General features: G+C 35.7%; 1 protein-coding gene and 1 pseudogene across 1 annotated transcript; one reads left to right on the forward strand and one right to left on the reverse strand.

Moving 5' to 3' along the window:
* Positions 1-15,504: 15,504 nt before the first annotated feature.
* LOC125809990 (uncharacterized) lies at positions 15,505-16,818 on the reverse strand. Its single transcript, XM_049489510.1, has one exon. It carries the CDS (start codon positions 16,816-16,818, stop codon positions 15,505-15,507), a length of 1,314 nt encoding a protein of 437 aa, XP_049345467.1.
* Positions 16,819-18,863: 2,045 nt separating this feature from the next.
* LOC125809991 (uncharacterized) lies at positions 18,864-20,238 on the forward strand (annotated as a pseudogene).
* Positions 20,239-20,527: the final 289 nt, after the last annotated feature.

The raw sequence follows: 20,527 nt of genomic DNA on the forward strand, positions 1-20,527 counted from the left end.
GATCACACAAGCTCTCAACATGTCCTCTAAGGTCTATATGGTGTGCTCTGCCTGCCAATCCGTCTGCAGATGAAATGTTGTGCTAAGGTTAACCTGAGTACCAAGACCTTTCTGAAATGACTTTTGAGAGGTAAACTGAGGACCTCTATCTGAGATGATAGACAAAGGAACCCCATGCAACCTCACAATCTCATTAATGTAAAGTTCGCATAATCCTCCACCGAATCTGTAGTCTTGACCGCCAAAAAGTGAGAAGACTTAGTAACTCTATCCACTATCACCCAAATGGAGTCATGTTGTCTGCGAGTATAAGGTAAACCTGTGATGAAGTCCATGTTGATCACTTCCCACTTCCAAGTAGGAATGTCAATCTCTTGAGTCATACCTCCTGGTTTCTGATGTTCTACCTTGACTTGCTGGCAAATTGGGACACTTAGCCACAAAATCTTCTATATCTCTTTTCATACCATTCCACCAATAGACTTCCCGCAAATTGTGGTACATCTTAGTGGCACCTGGATGGATAGAATATCTGGAGTTATGGACTTTTGCTAAAATCTGTTGTCTCAACTCGCCCACATTAGGAACACATAATCTACCCTGATAGCGAAGTACACCATCTCCCACTTGGAAGAAAACCTCAACTCTCTGTTGATGAACTGCACCCTTGAGTTTGAGAAATATCAGATCCCTGTCTTGCTTTCCCTTAACCTCCACTACCAATGAAGATTCTGATCCATCTCGAACTATCACACCACCATCTGATATGCTCATAAGACGAACTCCTAAACGAGCAAGCCTGTGAACATCCTTTGCGAGATCTTTTCTTTCTTCCTTAACATGTGCTACACTACCCATAGATAGTCTGTTAAGGGCATCTGCTACTACATTTGCCTTACCAGGATGGTAATGCACACTCATGTCATAATCCTTGAGGAACTAAAGCCATCTTCTCTGGTGAAGATTCAACTATTTCTGGGTGAACATATATTGAAGGCTCTTATGGTGTGTGAACACATCTACATGAACACCATACAAGTAGTGTCTCCAAATCTTGAGTGCAAACACCACCGCTGCAAGCTCGAGGTCATGAGTCGGATAATTTTTCTCATGCACCTTAAGATACCTAGAAGCATAGGCTATAACCTTACCTCGCTGCATTAACACATAGCCTAGGCCGACTCTAGATGCATCACAATAAATCACATAACCGTCTGAACCCTCTGGTAGAGTCAAAACAAGAGTTGTAGTCAACCTAGTTTTCAATTCTGTGAAGCTTTTCTCACAATCATCTGACCACTAAAACTTGACCATCTTCTGAGTCAACCTAGTCAATGGTGAGGCTATGGATGAAAATCCTTCTACGAACCGTCTGTAATAGCCCGCTAGACCCAAGAAACTTCTCATATCTGTAGTAGAGATAGGTCTGGGCCATTGTGTCACTGCTTCTATCTTCTAGGAATCTACTCGAATTCCTTTACTAGACACAATATGCCCAAGGAAGGCAACTGATTTTAACGAAAACTCTCACTTGTTAAAGTTTGCAAATAACTGGCGATCTTTGAGAGTTTGCAGAACAACTCTCAAATGACACACTTTCTCTTCCTCATTCCTAGAGTAAATGAGGATATCATCAATAAAGACGATAACGAACAAGTCCAAGTACTGCTTGAACACTCTGTTCATCAATTCCATGATAGTTGCAACAGCATTGGTTAGTCCAAATGGCATGACTACAAATTCATAATGACCATACCGAGTTCTGAAGGCTGCCTTCGGAATGTCACTATCTCTGACTTTAAGCTGATGATAACCCGATCTGAGGTCTATCTTTGAGAAATGACTAGCATCCTGAAGTTGGTCAAACAAGTCACCAATCCTGGGAATGGGATACTTATTCTTGATTGTAACCTTGTTCAACTGCCTATAGTCAATGCTCATTCTAATAGAACCATCTTTCTTCTTTACGAACAACACTGATGCACCCCATGGCAAAATACTAAGTTTGATGAAGCCCTTATCTAGAAGGCCTTTCAACTGCTCTTTCAATTCCTTAAGCTCAACCGAAGCCATTCTATAAGGAAGAATAGAGATAGGCTGGGTATCCAGAAGGAGATCAATTCCAAAGTCGATTTGCCTTTTGGGAGAAACTCCGGGAAGATATTTTGGAAACACTTCTGGGAACTCATTGACTACTGGAACTAAATCAAGAGTTAGGGTTTCAGAGTTAGAATCCTTGACCCGAACTAGATGATAGAGATATCCCTTAGAAATAATTTTCTGTCCTTAAGGTAAGAAATGAATCGACCCATAGGCGCTAAGTTACTACCCTTCCATTCTAAGATTGGTTTGTCTAGAAACTGAAACAAACAATCCTAGTTCTACAATCGACTGAGGCATAACAGAAATGTAACCAATCCATTCCTAGAATGACATCGAAGTCTACCATTTCTAACTCTACAAGATCTGCTGAGGTGACTTTCTGAGAGACTGTGATAGGGTAATTTCTGTATACCCATCTAGCTATAACTGGGTCACCGATTGGAGTAGAGACTGAGAAGGGCTCTAAGAGAGATTTTGGACTAATACTAAATTTGATCGCTATATAAGGAGTTACAAAAAATAACGTAGCCCCTGAATCTAATAATGCATAAACATCAAGGTCAAAGACTTGTAACGTACCAGTGACTACATCAGGAGAATCTTCCTGATCTTGGCGAGCCTGAAGAGCATAGAGCCTGTTTTGGCATTGTCTGCCACCTGTACCAGAAGAGTTACCCTGCTGAGTCAGGCGACCTGCTGGTGCTGCTGAAGTTGTAGACTGAGCTCTACCATTATTACCTCCTTGACCCTGTTTAGAAGGACAATCTGTCAACTTATGACGAAACTGACCACACCCAAATCATCCTTCTTTTCCTACAAGACACTCGCCCGGATGGTTCTTAGCACACTTAGGGTAAGTTGGGTAGGTTTTGGTTCCTGTAGCATTCCCTTGAGACTTAGAGCATGATGCTTCACCTTTCTGATTATTCCAGAACTTGGAGGATGTAACACTGGTTAATGAAGGTGCTGGAGTCAAAGACTTCTGCTGAAACTGTAAGCGATTTCCACCACCCGATTTCTGTTAGGAATACTCATAGTTGTCTATTTTTTATTTCTTATTCTCCTTAGCCTGTTCTCTAAGCTTATCACCCTCAACCTGCTGAGCGTAAGTCATGAGCCTAGAGATGCTCATGTCTCCCAACAACATAGCATTCCTGCACTCTGTCTTCACTAAGTCTGATACTCCATACAGAAACTTATTCATCTGAGCCTTGGAATCAGCAACCATGTGAGAAGCATACCTGGAGAGTTGGTTAAACTTGAGCCCATACTCTTGGACCGTCATGTTACCCTGCCTTAAGTTCATAAATTCCTGGGCCCTTGTTTCTCTCAACTCTATAGGGAAAAACCTGTCCAGAAAGGTTTCACTGAAACAATCCCAAGTAATAGGAGTTGCATATGTACCCCTGTTCTCCTTCCACTGAGTATACCAGATATGAGCTACATCTTTCAGTTGGTAAGATGCTAACTCAACCCGGTCATTCTCAGTTACCTGCATCACTTCAAATATCTTCTTGACCTCATCAATGAAGTTTTGGGGATCTTCCCCAACTTGCAATCCTAAGAACTCTGGACGATTCATCCTAACAAATTCTCGCACTCTTGCTGCACAACATTGGCATTTGCCTGAACTGGAACCCGCTGATTGTTCTGGTTGGCCACACTCTCAGCCAACATCTGAATGGTGTTCCTGAATTCTGCATTAGAAACTTCCTGATTTGGGACTAGAGGAGCTGCGTTTGCATTCCTGGTGTTAGCTCTACGGGGAGGCATGATCACTGAAACGTAGAACGTCGAGTTAGAATAGAATTAGATTATACCTTAGCACGATAAGAGTAACAAGAAAATGAAGATTCTTCCCAAAACACTTCTTAACCTCCTTCTCCTTAGATGTGGTGCACTTCACACCCATGAAAAGGACTCAACTTAGTGTGGCTTTTCAGACATCCTAGGACTCTTAAACCTAGTGCTTTAATACCAAGTTTGTCATCCCCGAGACGCAAATACAAGGCCTAGGACCACAAGTGATCTGAAGCTAACCCTGATGGCATGATCATGAACATACTAAAGCTAATAAACTGATGTGGAAGCTATAATCATAAATAAAATGAAGAAAATGGGGAATACCCATATACTATAACTGAGAGAAATGAAACCTGATGAGTTTAATATGTCACGCCCCGAGCTACCCCCGAGACGCGGACACGGGACCTAAGACCACAAGTGATCCCAAGCTAACCCTGCTGGCATGATCATGAGCATACTAAATATAATCTGAATAATAGAAACTGTGCGGAAGCTAAATCATGAATAAATCTAAAAGATGAGGAATACCCATATACTATAACTGAGATATATGAAAACTGATGAGTTTAATACAAATAAGATATTACTCAACACTAAGCTGAATCTAACTATGTCTGAATTAAGCCTCTAAACTGACTAGAAATGTTGGGACATGCCCCAACTAGATCTAGAAAAAACTGAAACTAAAGACTAAAAGCAATAAAGAGAAACCTGTCACTAGTCCTCGAAGAATGAGGACTCGCCACTGATGCTGCTGAACTGAAGATCGGGAATCGATCTAAGCGTGATCTGGATGCTGAGAACCTAAACCTACATCACGAGAAGATGTAGCGTACGTATGCGTCAATACTTGAAGGGTACTGAGCATGCAGGATAGAGTAAAGCTGAAATAACATATAACTGAACAAAGTAATAAAGCAATGAAATAATCTGAACATGATATAGATACTGAAAATACTGAATACTGAGCTAACTGATGCAATGACCAAATTTATAACATGATGAAACTGAATACTGACTGTACTGAAATATGGTCAATGCAATAGAGTTTGACTAAACTGTGGGAGCTACTAATAACCGACATAAAACCACATGAGCTAAATGTGGAGTCCGATGTATACGCCCCATCGAGAGGACCCAATATACCCGGCCAAAGGTATAGAGGCACGACTGGCGTGATCACTAAACTGATGTTGCCCACAGAGGGGACTTACACCTACGTGGCTCGTAGTTCTGGGACTATATGGGTACGCTGTAACCCTAGTCCAACTCGGTATTATGCTACTCCCAATAGATTAAGTGGTTAACACATTATGATTGAGTTTCTGTAAATACTGGATAGCTCGAAACTGAACATGCAAACTGAGAATGCAACAATTAATCTGATAATGATGCATTCATAAACTGAGGCATGTATAACTGAATATATTATGACTGAAATACTGAATAGCTTAAGATACTGACATGTAGATACTCATACTTGAAAACTCCTTTTTAGAAAACAATACTCTGATCATTGATGACTTGGGAAGTCATACTGCATAAACATTGATGGTATATCTAGATACCATACTATTCATACATTGATGACCTACTCAATTGTCATACTAATCATGTTTTAGAAGCTCTTTCTCAAAACTCATCTTAACTTTCTCAAAAACTCAGTTTAAAACTCAAGTGTTGTCTTAAAGAAAAGTTTCTCATGATTTATAACTCAAAATAAGGTTTATGCTGAAATATACTGATAATGTAGCATAAAACTGGAACATGTATATCTGAATAACTAAAATATCTGACCTAGCATGTGTAATTCAAGAACTAATGAAATACATAGCTAGGGTTCTGAAATTTATGTAAGAAACTGAGCAATAACATGATAATCTGATTTGAAACATTTAAATAAATAATTCATGATAATCTGTTGAAATTCTAGAAACCCTAGGTCTGTTCATAATCATGGAATCAAGAATCTGACTGAATTCTAGGGACCTAATGGGCGAAAGGAACCCACTAGTGAAATCCCACATACCTGGTGACGAATTCCACGAAGAAATCTTTCGATTTCGAGGCTGGAACTGATGGAACCTTGCTGCGTTCTTGAACTAGGGTTCTTGACCTTTTTCTCCTCTCTTGCTTCTAATTTTTCTAAGTTTTGATTAATGAATTTGTCTTAGGTAGGTTCTAGTTATGTTTCTAGGCTTAAACTGATTAAAACCTCATGATTTAGGGTCTAAACGACGTATCTTAGGGGTTAAATGAAATAGGAAAAGACCAAAAGACCCCTGAATTAGCTGCTGTTGGAGTGACTGACGGACGGGACTGACGGTCCGTCAATCAATCGACGGTCCGTCGATTGGTTCCGTAGGTCGAGTCTGCCCGACAGGGCTTCACTAAAACAGGCATAACTTTTTACTCGGAGGTCGGAATTTAGCAAACTCGGTGGCGTTGGAAAGATAATTCAATTATATATCTAACCATACGTGATGGGACATATAATTCGTTTTGTGATAAAAGTTATGACCATCTGAAGTTGACCAATCAATATTTTTCATCTAACTAGCTGCTAACCTCATCTACGGTCAGACCTACGGACCGTGGATCGAATGACAGTCTGTGCTGGTCGACCGTAGTTTGTGTCAGAGGCTGGTAACGGAAGTCTCGATCCACGGATACAGACCACGGACCGTGGTCTAATCTACGGACCGTGAGTCTGTCCGTGAGTCGGGACTTAGCCAAATTTTCTGACTGAGTTCTAGGGAAGTTTTCTGTCACGAACCACGGACCTGCAGGACGGACCGTGAGTCCATCTACGATCCTTGGATGGTGTCTGTGAGTGCCACCTGTAACACCAGAAATCTGAAATCTCTATTTTTGAATATGGGGTGTTACATAATACAAAGAAGATATTAACTCAATACTTAGTTGAATCTAACTATGTCTGAAAATAGCCTCTAACTGACTAGAAATGCTGGGACAGGCCCCAGCTAAGTCTAGCAAAACTGAAATTAAAGGACAAAAAATACTAAAAAGAAACTCATGACTATTATCCTGGGAGAATGAGGACTCACCACTGATTCTGCTGAACTGGAGATCGGGAACCCAGCTAAGCATGATCTGGATGCTGAGAACCTAAACCTACATCATGAAAAGATGTAGTTTAGAGTATACGTCAGTACTTAAAAGGTGTTGCGCAGGCAAGATAGAATAAAGCTGAAATAACATATAACTGAACAAAGCAAATAAGCAATGATATAATCCGAACATGATATAGATACTGAATATAGAGCTAACTGAATGCAATGACCAATTTATAACATGCTGAGACTGAATTCTTAATATACTGATACATGGTAAATGCAATAGAATCTAACTAAACTATGGGAGCTACTAATAATCGATAATAAAATCACATGAGCTAAATGTGGAGTCTAATGTATACGCCCCATCGAGAGGACCCAATATACCCTGTCAGAGGTATAGAGGCATGCTGACGTGATCACTAAAATAATGCCCACAGAGGGGACTTACAACCAACGTGGCTAGTAGTTTTGGGACTATTTGGGTTCGCTGAACCCTAGTCCAACTCGGTATTATGCTACTCTCAATTGATTAAGTGATTAACACATTATGACTGAATTTCTGAGAGTTACTGGATAGCTCAAACTGGACATGCATACTGAGTATGCAACAATTAAATGATATTGATACATTAATAACTGAGGCATGTATAACTGAATAACTGAAATATTTGACCTAGCAAGTGTAATACAAGAACTAAAGAAATACATAGCTAGGGTTCTAGAATTCATGCAATAAACTGAATATTGACATACTTATCTGATTTGGATCATTCTAACAGCTAAGAACTCAATAATTCTAACATTCAAGAAACCCTAGGTCTAGTCATAATAAGGGAATCAAAAAATTGACAGAAAACTAGGGACCTAATGGGTGAAAGGAACCCACTAGTGAAATCTCACATACCTGGTGACGAATTCCACGGAGAAATCTTTCGATTTCGAGGCTAGAACTGATGGAACCTTGCTGCGTTCTTGAACTAGAGTTGTTCGCCTCTTTCACTTCTAATTTCTAAGTTTGAGTAATTATTTGACTTAGGTAAGTTCTAGTTATGTTTCTAGGCTAAAACTGACCAAAACCACGTAGTTTAGGGGTCCAACAAAATTAGGAAAAGACCAAAAGACCCCTAACTTAAGTTGCAGACGGGGCTAACCACGGCTACCTTCACAGACCATAGAAGGGACCACGGATCGTAAAGTAGGTCGTGGTCTTCACTTGGTGATTACTGAGCGGAGGTTCTGTCTCACGAGCCTTACCATGGCCCATGTGGGGGACCACGAACCGTGAAGGTCCTCATGGCCCTCACTTGGGTTGAGGTCTGGTGGCTCAGGATTTAAGGGGCTACTGGTTAGGTTTCACGGACGCCCCTACGACCTATCTTCAGGACCGCGGACCATGAAGGTCCCCGTGGTCCTTACTTGGGCGAGGGGTGTCTGAGGGCTAGGCTAGGGAGGCTACTGCCTAGACTTCACGGACTCCACAACGGCTCGTCGTCAAGGTCGCGGACCGTGAAGGTGCCCGTGGTCTGACATCTGGGCATGGTGACTTCCAAGTCATGACCACGGGCAGGTCAACGGACCATGAACCCTATCACGGTCCATTAACCCTGTCGTGGTTCACTGCTTCAGGTAGTTTTCTGCATTTTTTCCTAGGTCTGATTTTTGCGGTGTTACAGGTTGCCACGTTCCGGCATAATCATTGGATCGAGTACCACGTTCCGGTATGCTAACTATTTGGGTTTGGTTTCCATGAGAGGACCAATGATTTGATATAATTGTGTATCTTGAAAATGTAAAGTTGTTCATTGTTCGTATATGTTGATGATATTGTATATGTTCGATATGTGCATGTGATTATATTGTTGTATTGACTTATGTATGTTGCACTTAGTGGAATAGTTGCGTGATCCTGCCAATACACTATGGTTGTGTACTGATACTGCACTTGCTCTTATTTTTGTTGTGTACAGGGCATCTCCAAGCGGCTACTAACAGACCTCGCTTAGGAGATCAATGATAGTTCGAATTCAAGGGTAAGCTAATTCTTCTAGGCTGTCATGGGTTCTCTTTTGTCTATGTCCACATTTTGGACTTAGACTATGTTCTAGTTAGTTGATTAGTTCATTAGATTGGGGTTGCACCCCTTCTTGTTTAGACTTGTTGAACTTTAGATGTTTTGGTACATTGACTTTCAGGATCTAGGTTATTTCTTCCGCATTGTTTAGTTCGTTGTTAGACTTTTGTTGGAGTTTATGGGAACTCCCAATTTATTTCCTTAGTATTTAACTTGCTTCCGTAACTTAAATGCCTTAGTTTTGGTTTAGTTGCTTGGTTTGAGTTGTAGTAGTGGTTCTCCCACCGGAGAGTTAGTGTGGGTGTCAATCACGACGATCTGCATCGTGACAAATATATGTGGCAGAACGTGACACCCGATCCAATATATGTATCGGAATGTGACACCCGATCCAATAGATGTGTCAAAACATGACACCTAATCTAATCAGCACAAGCACACCATAATCACACCCATAATGAATAGTTTATATAGTCATACAGTCAGTAACAAGTTCATGGCATGTAATTATTCATACTTAGTCATCTCATTAGGTTCGATTGATGCTTCTCTTTAGTTCCATTCATGTACACATACAATAGAGGCATTAACAAGCATATACAACACAAAACAAGCGGTTGGATCATTATCTTATAACCCTAGTTAACACGACAAGGCTTTTTCCCACGGTTTACATCATCCTTAGCAACTAGAGTTCATGTACAATCATCCTGTTATCCGTTCCCGAAAGCCCAAACATGAATTTTACCGTCACTTAGCCATATACTACGCAGCGAGGATGAATTTACTACTGCTCAAGTAAATAAACCTAGACTACCTGGAAGCCAAGATGATGCAGAGGGATTGTAGCTTCAATCCTGCTTCCAGACGACGAGACGGTGGATTCGGCCGGAAATTAGTAAGCTATCGTCATCCTTGCACTAGAAATCTCTTCCTCCTTCCTTCCCAAACCTAGAGCATCTTTTTTTAAGGGTTTCTGGGGTGATCCTCGTCTCTTTTAATTTTGGCACTTAGGGAAAAAGGAGAAAATAAGACTTCGCATCATTTAAGTTCTTCCCTGATCATCCCGCTCTGGCGCTTCCCATCTCATTGGGGTGGTGCCGCTGCCGTAGCAACATCATCCCCGCTCTAGCGGGATGGTGGGGTCCAGTTCTCCCAACGTTTTTCTTTTCCTAAATAACGGTAGTTCGGGTCGTTACATTAAGTGATTCCATATTGGTGAAATTGTTCTTACATGTTGATTTTAAGATAGCTAAGTACTTCCTTTATCTTGATACTTTGTTGATTCATGGTTATTCCAGTTTTGGGAACGTGTGTTTAGAGGTGGAGATAGGTGAGGGTTCATGGGTTAGGACGAATTCACCATTTTAGTATTAAAAAATTACACAAAAATATATATATATATTAACTTGTGAACCTCCTAACAAAATTGATTGACAGCTCAGTGGTAAGGAAGAGGCAATGGAAATGTTTTTCACACTAGTGTTGTGTGTTCAAACCTCACTATTTTTTAAAGGAGACATGTTTTGCAATATTGTTCTCTTATGTCCTAAAATTTAGAACCCCAAATTCCTAATAATGGCTCCGCCGCTGCGGCGATGTGTTACAAGTTTACCCTTAGTATTATATAAAATATATAAACCAAATTTATTTTGATAATATGCTAGTACTACTTATTGTGTCCCACCAAGTTCGACTCAACGAGTAGATATAGGCCAATTACAATGCAATAAGAATTTTCATCGACCATTACATTAACTATATATTAATTTATCATAATTACAAACTAAAAAATATATGAAAAGAAAATTTATAGAATGAAAGTTATAGAGAAGATATTCATAATGTCAAACCAATTAACGTGAAAAGTAACAAAATATACATGTCGTCATATCGTACAAAATGAAAAAATTTAAACAAATTAATATATTAATAAGAAAAAAAAAATGACCAATAACTAAAAAATTTCCTAAAAAATATAAGATGATGAAAAACAAAAGAGAAACTTACCAATAAGAACCAGCATACACATTACTCATACACAACACATCAAATGTTGTTCCAGAGAGGGAAAATGAAGATAACAATTTCAATCCGTTCTAATTAATTTGGAGAATCCTATAATATATTTAATTATTAATATTATGTCATAATAAATCTATCAATGAACATATTCGATACATTTACAGTGTTTCTCTGTTATATTTTCTAGTGATAGAGCATATTCTTGACAAATAAGTCCATTTATATAAGATAATTAGGGAATTCGTCCGCGCTTCGCATGGTGGTTAAATTTTTTAAGGGTTAATTTTATAAAACTCACCTCCTCTATGGTTTACAATATTACATATACCTTCCTTATTTTGATTTTTTTTTTGTAACCATTCTTTAAATTTATTTAAAATAAATATAATTTAATTATAATTTGACAACTTTGTCCTTTTGTATTAATTTCTTCATATTAATCCAGATTATTTTTATAAATGACTTATATAATCAAAGTTTTAAAAATAAATCAATATGAAGAAGTGTGATCTTTGTTTGGTAAAAAAGGACACTTTTATATATACTTATATAATATATATTATAGTATAAACTTATTTGTGTTGATTTATTTTTAAAGTATTTATTCATTAAGTCATGTTTTTAATAATATGCATTAATATGAAGAAATTAATACAAAGAAGGACAAATTTGTCAAGTTATAATTGATTTATATTTATTTTAAATAATTTTAAAGAATGGTTACAAAAAAAATTAAAATAAGGGATGTAAGCGTAATATCGTAAACTACAGAAAAGGTGAGTATTATAGAGCGAAACCTAAAGAAATTATCCCATTTTCTTTATTAAAAAATTATTTTTTGATCTCTATCAATGTCATGTCTTCTTTTTTCTCCAGTTATAACATCATTAATTGTTCTAATCTATCTATTTATATATATAAAGCTGGATCTTCAGACCGTTGATATGGCATGCCCCAATGATCAGGAAACGTATTTATCTATTTTCTCATATTTTTGGAGGATTTTTTTTCCTATTTTCAAGCCTAAGTTGATTCTAACTTGTTACCGTTTAATTTCCTCAATTTAAGGCTATAATAATTAATGGGTTTAAATTAATTAAAGTTTAAGAAAGAGAAAACATACCGTTTAAAATTCCAATTCTTAATTGTAATTAGTAGCCCTTAACCGTTTCCTCAAATTAAGGCTATAATAATTGGAGAAATCATTTACAATTCTAAATTCACAATTAATGCTTTTCAACAGCCAAAATATTAAGGTCCTATAAAATCATACTTCATTATTTAATTTCCATTAATCTTTTCTTTCTCTTTATAAATTTCTTTGAGTTTGTTGATTTGCTAATACTATTCTAATAGTTAATAGAAAAGATGTCTAACTTTATATTGTCTAATTTGGCAGGAAGTTCAAAATGATTTGAAAAGATCTTCCCATGGAAATTATATCAATTTTTATGGAATATTGTGAAGGTGAGAACTACGTCTGAACTTTGGTTATCATGCAAAGTTACATAATGTTCTTATAATTTATATATTTTTTGGTTTTTTATATTGTATTTGGTATCCACGTTGAAGCCTGATTATATATGGATTCACAATGCGCAAGTCTCCATTTGGAGCGAGCACTTCCTACTAAAGAGTTTTTTCATACTCAAGATTCGACTAGACATCTGATTAAGAGAGTAATAGTCTCTTTCAATACACCTCATCTTTTTGTGTTTGCTTATAAATTTCTGCCTCCGAATAAATGTAACTTTTTAGTTTTATTGTGAAACATATGCTAATTCATGCGTAGAGTAAATATCTAATATTTTTGTATTGTGAAGGTAGTTGATTACTAAATTGTTGATATTGTAATGTCAATCATTTTTAAAAATGGTATCTACACACCTCCATTACTTTTGCAGCCTTGAATAGTCATTAACAAAAAAAAAATTAATAGTGACCTCCTTAATGTGTTTTTATCTCTTCCCTTTTTCTTATGTATTTTTTTCTATTTTATTTATCTGTTTGATATGTTAACTATTGACCTTTCTTTTCTAAAATTATTAACTAACGAGTAAATATGTTTGAATAGGATTCAGTTCCCCTCCATTATCTTCTTTCTCTATTTCATCAATTATACATTTAGATAAGAGATATATGTCCTATTTAAATTTTAAAGATAAAGATTATATTAAATAAATAAAATCATAATCATAATTAATTAGTTAAAGATTATATCAAATAAATAAAATCATAATCATAATTAATTAAGTAAATAAGTTTTGAAAAGTACTTTTCAAATTCGGTAAGAAAATATTTCCTACAAATTTAGATACACATTAATATCATCTTATATTTATATATTTTAAATATTTACACACCTCCATTACTTTTGCAGCCTTGAATAGCCATTAACAAAAAAAATTAATAGTGACCTCCTTAATGTGTTTTATCTCTTCCCTTTTTCTTCTGTATTTTTTTCTATTTTATTTATCTCTTTGATACGTTAACTATTGACCTTTCTTTTCTAAAATTATTAACTAACGAGTAAATATGTTTGAATAGGATTCAGTTCCCCTCTTCATTATTTTTTCTCTCTATTTCATCAAGTATACATTTAGATAAGAGATATATGTCCTATTTAAATTTTAAAGGTAAAGATTATATTAAATAAATAAAATCATAATCACAATTAATTAAGTAAATAAGTTTTGAAAAGTACTTTTCAAATTCGGTAAGAAAATATTTCCTACAAATTTAGATACACATTAATATCATCTTATATTTTTATATTTTAAATATTTGAATATAGAAGGCTACTCTTTTTGGAGATAAAATAAATAAATCTTATATTATTGATATATAAATATGTGGAGGCTGCTGTGTCAATGAAAAAAAATATTCAATTTTTCAAAATTATTTTACCTGTTCTTTTACGTATGTATGTGAATCATAAGACATATTTTTCAAAAGATTACTATTTATCAGGCTAATTAAACATATTAAATTCATGTTCAACAATTTTGATATTTTGAATAATATAAAATTAAGATTAAATTAATGGTATTAATGAATCTTCAAAATTTGTGGAATTTTACCTATTTTGAAGTGTATTTTTCTAATTTTGTTTACTTAATTATGGTTAGGAATGTAATATAATCTTGACCTATAAATATTAAATAGAACATGTCTTTCATCTAAATATATACTCTTGATGAAATGTAGAAAAAATATAATGAAGAGAAACCGGATCGGGTTCAATATAATTCATGTATTCTCTCATCATGATTTACCACAAATATATCTCTATTTATTTATTTTTATTATATAGTCATTTATACAAAAGAAAATCATGTACTCCCTCTGTCACATATTAGTTATTTACTTTATTTTTACGCGCATATATTAAGAATTCATAAACAAGAAATCATATATCTTTATTTATTTATTTTTATTATATAGTCATTTATAAAAAAGAAAATCATGTACTTCGTCTGTCCCATATTAGTCGATCACTTTTCTCTTTACGTGCATATATTAAGAAATCATATATCTTTATTTATTTATTTTCATTATATAGTCATTTATACAAATAGAAAATCATGTACTTCCTCGTCCCATATTAGTTGATGACTTTTCTTTTTACGCGCATATATTTAGAAATCATAATTAAGTGGGTAGTTTTACCAATTCACCCCTAAGAACTCTTTTGAAACTTTACAAAACACTTTAATTAATTGCAAGGTAATTTGAAAAAAACAAAATCAATTAATGCTTTGTTGATTTATTAAGGTGATCAACTAATATGTGACAACTATTTTTAGTATAGCGATCAACTAATATGGGACATGAGGAGTAATTTATGATGGAGTAGATTGTGATTGAACTAATAAGATTGCTATAAATCATTAACTTTAATTAGTATGAAACTATGATGATTGAATTATCAATTAGCTCAAGTTTTTAAGCATAATTTTTTTTAGCAATTTCTTTGAATAGGTCATATTAGAATCGTAACTTAATTTTCCTCTCTTTTATTGCATTATTTATTATTAAAATATTTATCAAGTAATGACACTAATTATTTCAGAATATATTTAATCTTTTATTTTAATCGCGCAAAGCGCGGCCAAGTACACTAGCTATATTATATTATCAAGATAAATACCAACAATGTTTTTTTTTAAAAAAAACTTAACAATTTTTTTTGGTAAATAAAAAAATTTCATTACCAACTGAAACAATACAAATCAGTAACTTATGCATATTGGACATCTCCCAAACTATGCATTATCAGCTCTCTATTCTAACAGACTTCACTGCGCATTACCACTCTAGCTAAGTAAATTGCACCTATTCAGGATAAAAGTTCAGAGTTGATAGTACACAGTTTAATCATATGCTTGCTCTCCCTCTCATATGCACTTCTTGGACAACTTATTTTGCCAGCATTGCCGGAGTTTTTGCTGTTTTCTGGAAAATTCTTTGGTTTCTCTCCTGCCAGATGAGATACACGCTTGCAGCCAATGTTATCCTATATACCTCAGCCTTTGCTTGCTTACCTTTACAATATGTATTTGCCCAACTTGTTTCCTCTTCCCATCCTTTAACTTTCCTATTAATGTTTTGCCACCTTGGTATCTTCTGCCAGACCTGTGATGAGAACAAACATCGAAAGAACAAATGATTGTGGTTCTCATCCTCATTCCTACATAATACACATTGAATATCTTCCACACAACCCCATGTTGCTAATCGATCCCTTGTGAGTAGCCTACTATGTAGGGCTAAATATAAGATGAAAATCCACTTAGGGCAGGCAATATTGTTACATGTGAACCTCCTCCATTCCACCTTCTGGTATTCTCCTCTAATGGCTTTATAAAGCTGCTTGATGGAGAATTTTCCAATATGCTTGACATACTCCTCATTCCAGCCAATAGTCTCAAATACTTTGTGCATCTGCATTATCTTCTTCACCGTCCATGAGGCTTGAGTTGTTATGACACCCCATATAGTCCCTTGTTTCCCATAATACATGTGGATCCACTTCACCCATAATCTATCTTTCTTAGTGCTCAAATTCCATAATAGTTTGCTTATTGCAGCTTTATTCCATGCTTGAATATTCAATATATTGAGGTCCCCGACAATTTTAGGACTACATAGATGTTCCCAAGCAATAAGTGCCTTTCTGGATGCATCTACTCCTCTTGTCCATAAAAAGGTCCTGCATAATGTTGCAATACATTTGACAACTTTTTTGGGCAGCACAAACACTTGTGACCAGATCACTTGAATGGAGAACAGAACACTCTTAATCAATTGAGTCCTTCCTGCATAAGATAGGAATCTAAAAGTCCACCTCTGTATTCGACTCATGATCTTATCAATTAATGGTTGATACTGCAGAATAGACACCCTCTTAGTACTTAGTGGAACTCCTAAGTATCTAAAAGGTAAGTACCCTTGTGAGAAACCTAGATCATGAAGGATTTCATTTTGTATACTTGTTGGCGCTCCTCCAAAATAAATGGAACTTTTATCAGCATTTGCAACTAGTCCAGAAGCTAGGGAGAACTCTTGAAAAATGTCAAACATCAATCTAACTGATATAGTATCTCCTCTGCTAAACAGCAAAAGATCATCAGCAAAACTGAGTTGTACTATCTGCATTCTTTCACACTTTGGGTGGAAATTGAAGTTAGAATCATTCTTCAGTTTCTTGAGCAAACTTGTCAAATACTCCATAGACAAACCAAACAAATAAGGGGACAGTAGATCCCCCTGTCATAAGCCTTTCTTTGCAATAAAAGGGTTGCTAGGATATCCATTTATGAGAATGGAATATTGTACTAATGCACTGATACATCCACTCAACAAATTTCTCAGAGAACTACAAATAAGTCATTATCTGTTTAAGATAGCTCCATTCAACAGAATCATATGCCTTTTTCATATCTACTTTAAGCATACATCTTGGTGACACTACATTTCTCCCATATCCCTTGACTAACTCATTACTTAGGATGATGTTGTCATTTATCATCCTGCCTAGCACAAAAGCAGACTGATTTTTATCCACCAAAACCTCCATCACACACTGCATTCTGTTTGTTAGCACTTTGGATATAATCTTGTACAATAAAGTACAACAGGAAATAGGCCTATATTCTGATACTTTGGAAAGATGAGCTACTTTTGGTATAAGAGTCACAGTGGTGCAATTAATGGCTTTATACATTTTACCTGTGGAGAAAAAGTGTAGAACAATATCGGTAATGTCCTCTCCTATGTGCACCCAAGCCTTTTTAAAAAAATATGCATTGAAACCATCACATCCAGGAGCTTTGTTGTCATTTATGCCCTTCAAAGCCATAACCACTTCATTTTTGCTAACAAGTGCAATCAGTTGAGCTTGTTGGCTTCTATTCAAGACTAGACCATTTTTCATGACCTTCTGATTTACAACATGTAGTTGAGTGGCACAGGATCCCAATAATTGTTTGTAGAAATCTGTAATCTTTTCCTCAATTTATGTTCTACTAGTCACAGACCTTCCTATATTTGTGATTAAACTTGTGATCTTATTCTGGGCTATTCTATTCTTCAAGCTAGCATGAAAATATGTTGTGTTTCCATCCCCCAATTGCAGCCACTGAACCCTTGATTTTTGCTTCATTATACTCTCCTCAATATTTAGCCATTTCTCCAAATTTAGTTTAACTTCCTTCTCCAGCACAATAATGTCATGTACTTGTCCTAGATTTCTCATAGTATATTGTATATCATGCAGATGTTGTCTATACATTCTTATTCTACTTTGCACCCCATGGAAAGCAACACTATTCAATTCTTTCAAACCTCTTTTCACATTCTGAAGTTTCTTCCATACCTCATGCATTATTCCATTACTTCGTCCTTGTTGCCAAGCCCTCTGCACTATCTCCTGAAAATTCTCATGCTTTGCTAGATGGTTTAGGAATTTAAACGGCTTATGCCTGATATCCTCTTCTTTCATCAATGTAATGCAAAGAGGAGAATGATCAAAGCATCCTGGAAACTTAACAATTAATATTGAACAAAAGAGATAATTTATTCCTAAGAGATAAGCTTTAATATATATCCTTTATTTCTATTGTACATAGCAAATATTTCGTAGTAAATTATGATACACAATCATACAAGCATTTATTGGCAACAGACCTTTTAATTTCTTTTAATCTAAATAAAATTTAAAAAATATATTCTATGATTGTTATTAAATAAAATAAAAATGAAATGACAATTAAAATGAAACTAAAACAACCATTGAGTTACATTTTTTTTCTGTTATAAACTATTTTCCAATCGTTTATCCTTCACTAATGCATCTACTATTATTTTGTTCTTTTTTCTCCATATATGTTGTAGAAGTAAAAGAATACATATAAAAATAAAGAAGGTAAAAAAATTGTATACAAACTATAGAGTAGTAGTGATTCAAGTCCATTAACTTAAAGTTTGTTAATAATCTATCTATATATAATAGGAGAAGAAAAAAGTGCCACATGTCAGCACCACAAAAATTCAACAATTTTAAAATTCAAAAAATAATTTAAAAATCTTTTAAATATGTATCTTAAATTAAACAAAAAGAAATAAAAAAAGAGCAACCAACTATTTTTAAAAGGTAAATTTTTAAATAGTAATAATAATAATAAATAATTATAGTACTAATAAAAGTAATAATAATATAATATTATATTAATGTTGATAACGTCCTCTGGAGGTGCTTGGAGGCTAAAGGTGTCCCGATGATTTATATTAGGGCGATAAAGGACATGTATGGTGGAGCCAAGACTCGGGTTAGAACGGTTGGAGGTGACTCGGAACATTTCCCAGTTGAGATGGGGCAGCACCAAGGATCAGTCCTTAGCCCTTTTCTATTTGCTTTGGTGATGGATGAGTTGACGCGGTCTATTCAGGAGAAGGTCCCATGGTGTATGTTATTTGCGGATGACATAGTACTGATTGATGAGACGCGGGACAGAGTTAATGCGAGGTTGGAGGTGTGGAGACAAACGATGGAGTCCAAAGGGTTCAGGTTGAGTAGGACCAAAACAGAATATTTGGAGTGCAAATTCAGTGATGCGTTGGATGAGGCAGATGTGGAAGTGAGACTTGCCACACAGATCATTCCTAAGAAAGAAAGTTTTAAGTATATTGGGTCTGTAATCCAAGGAAATGGCGACATCGACGATGATGTCACACATCGCATTAGGGTTGCTTGGATGAAATGGAGACTTGCTTCTGGAGTCTTGTGTGATAAGAAAATTCCACCTAGACTTAAAGGTAAGTTCTACAGAGTGGTAGTTAGACCGGCCTTGTTGTATGGAGCGGAGTGTTAGCCAGTCAAGAACTCACATGTTCAAAAAATGCATGTTGCGGAGATGAGGATGTTGAGATGGATGTGTGGGCACACTAGGAGCGATAAGATTAGGAATGAGGTTATTCGGGAGAAGGTGGAAGTGGCCTCTGTGGTTGAGAAGCTGAGGGAAGCGAGACTGAGATGGTTTGGACATGTGAAGAGACAGTGCGCAGACGCCCCAGTGAGGAGGTGTGAGGGGCTGGTTGTAGAGGGTACGCGGAGGGGTAGAGGTAGGCCTAAGAAGTATTGGGGAGAGGTGATTAGACAGGACTTGGCTCAGCTTCACATTACCGAAGACATGACTCTAGATAGGAAGGAGTGGAGGTCGCATATTAAGGTCGAAGGCTAGTAGGGTTAGCGTGTTGTCTTTCCTTGCGAGGGTATGGGTTGTTAGCGTTTGTAGTAGTCCTAGCCTTGCACTTGTAGTTCTTGTCTGTGATACCTATAGCCTTATGTTGTTTACTGCGTTTCACTTCTCACATTATTTTATTGATGCTATTGTCTCCTTTGTTGATTATATACTATCTTTATTATTGGATGTTATGTTTTATACACTGTTTTCCTCTCCTTTTACTTGGATTTGATGTACTTGAGCTGAGGGTCTTTCGGAAACAGCCTTTCTACCTCCACGAGGTAGTGACAAGGTCTGTGTACACTCTACCCTCCCCAGACCCCACCTAGTGGGATTTCACTGGGTATGTTGTTGTTGTTGTTATTAATGTTGATAACAATGTATTTAAATTGCTAATCAGTTTTCATGAAACCTTTTTAAATATATTTTAAATAATAAATAATAATTGAAAAAAAATTAAAAAAAAATGAAATATAAACTTAAAATATTTCTTAAATTAACATTTTAAAACTTATTTAACATTACAAAACTTATTTAAATTAATAGCAGTGTAAAACTTACGTGAATTGAAAAAGGGAAAAAAAACCACTGCCAATTTGATAGATCTCTAAAAGATTTTATTTTTTAAAAAATAATATTTTTTCTTTATAACTTAAAAAAGAAAAAAAATCAATAAAAAACGTGCATCAATCATTTTA

This window comes from Solanum verrucosum, unplaced genomic scaffold, assembly GCF_900185275.1.
Source record: "Solanum verrucosum unplaced genomic scaffold, falcon-dt-bn FXZP01000257.1, whole genome shotgun sequence".
In the NCBI taxonomy this organism is placed as follows: Eukaryota; Viridiplantae; Streptophyta; class Magnoliopsida; order Solanales; family Solanaceae; genus Solanum; species Solanum verrucosum.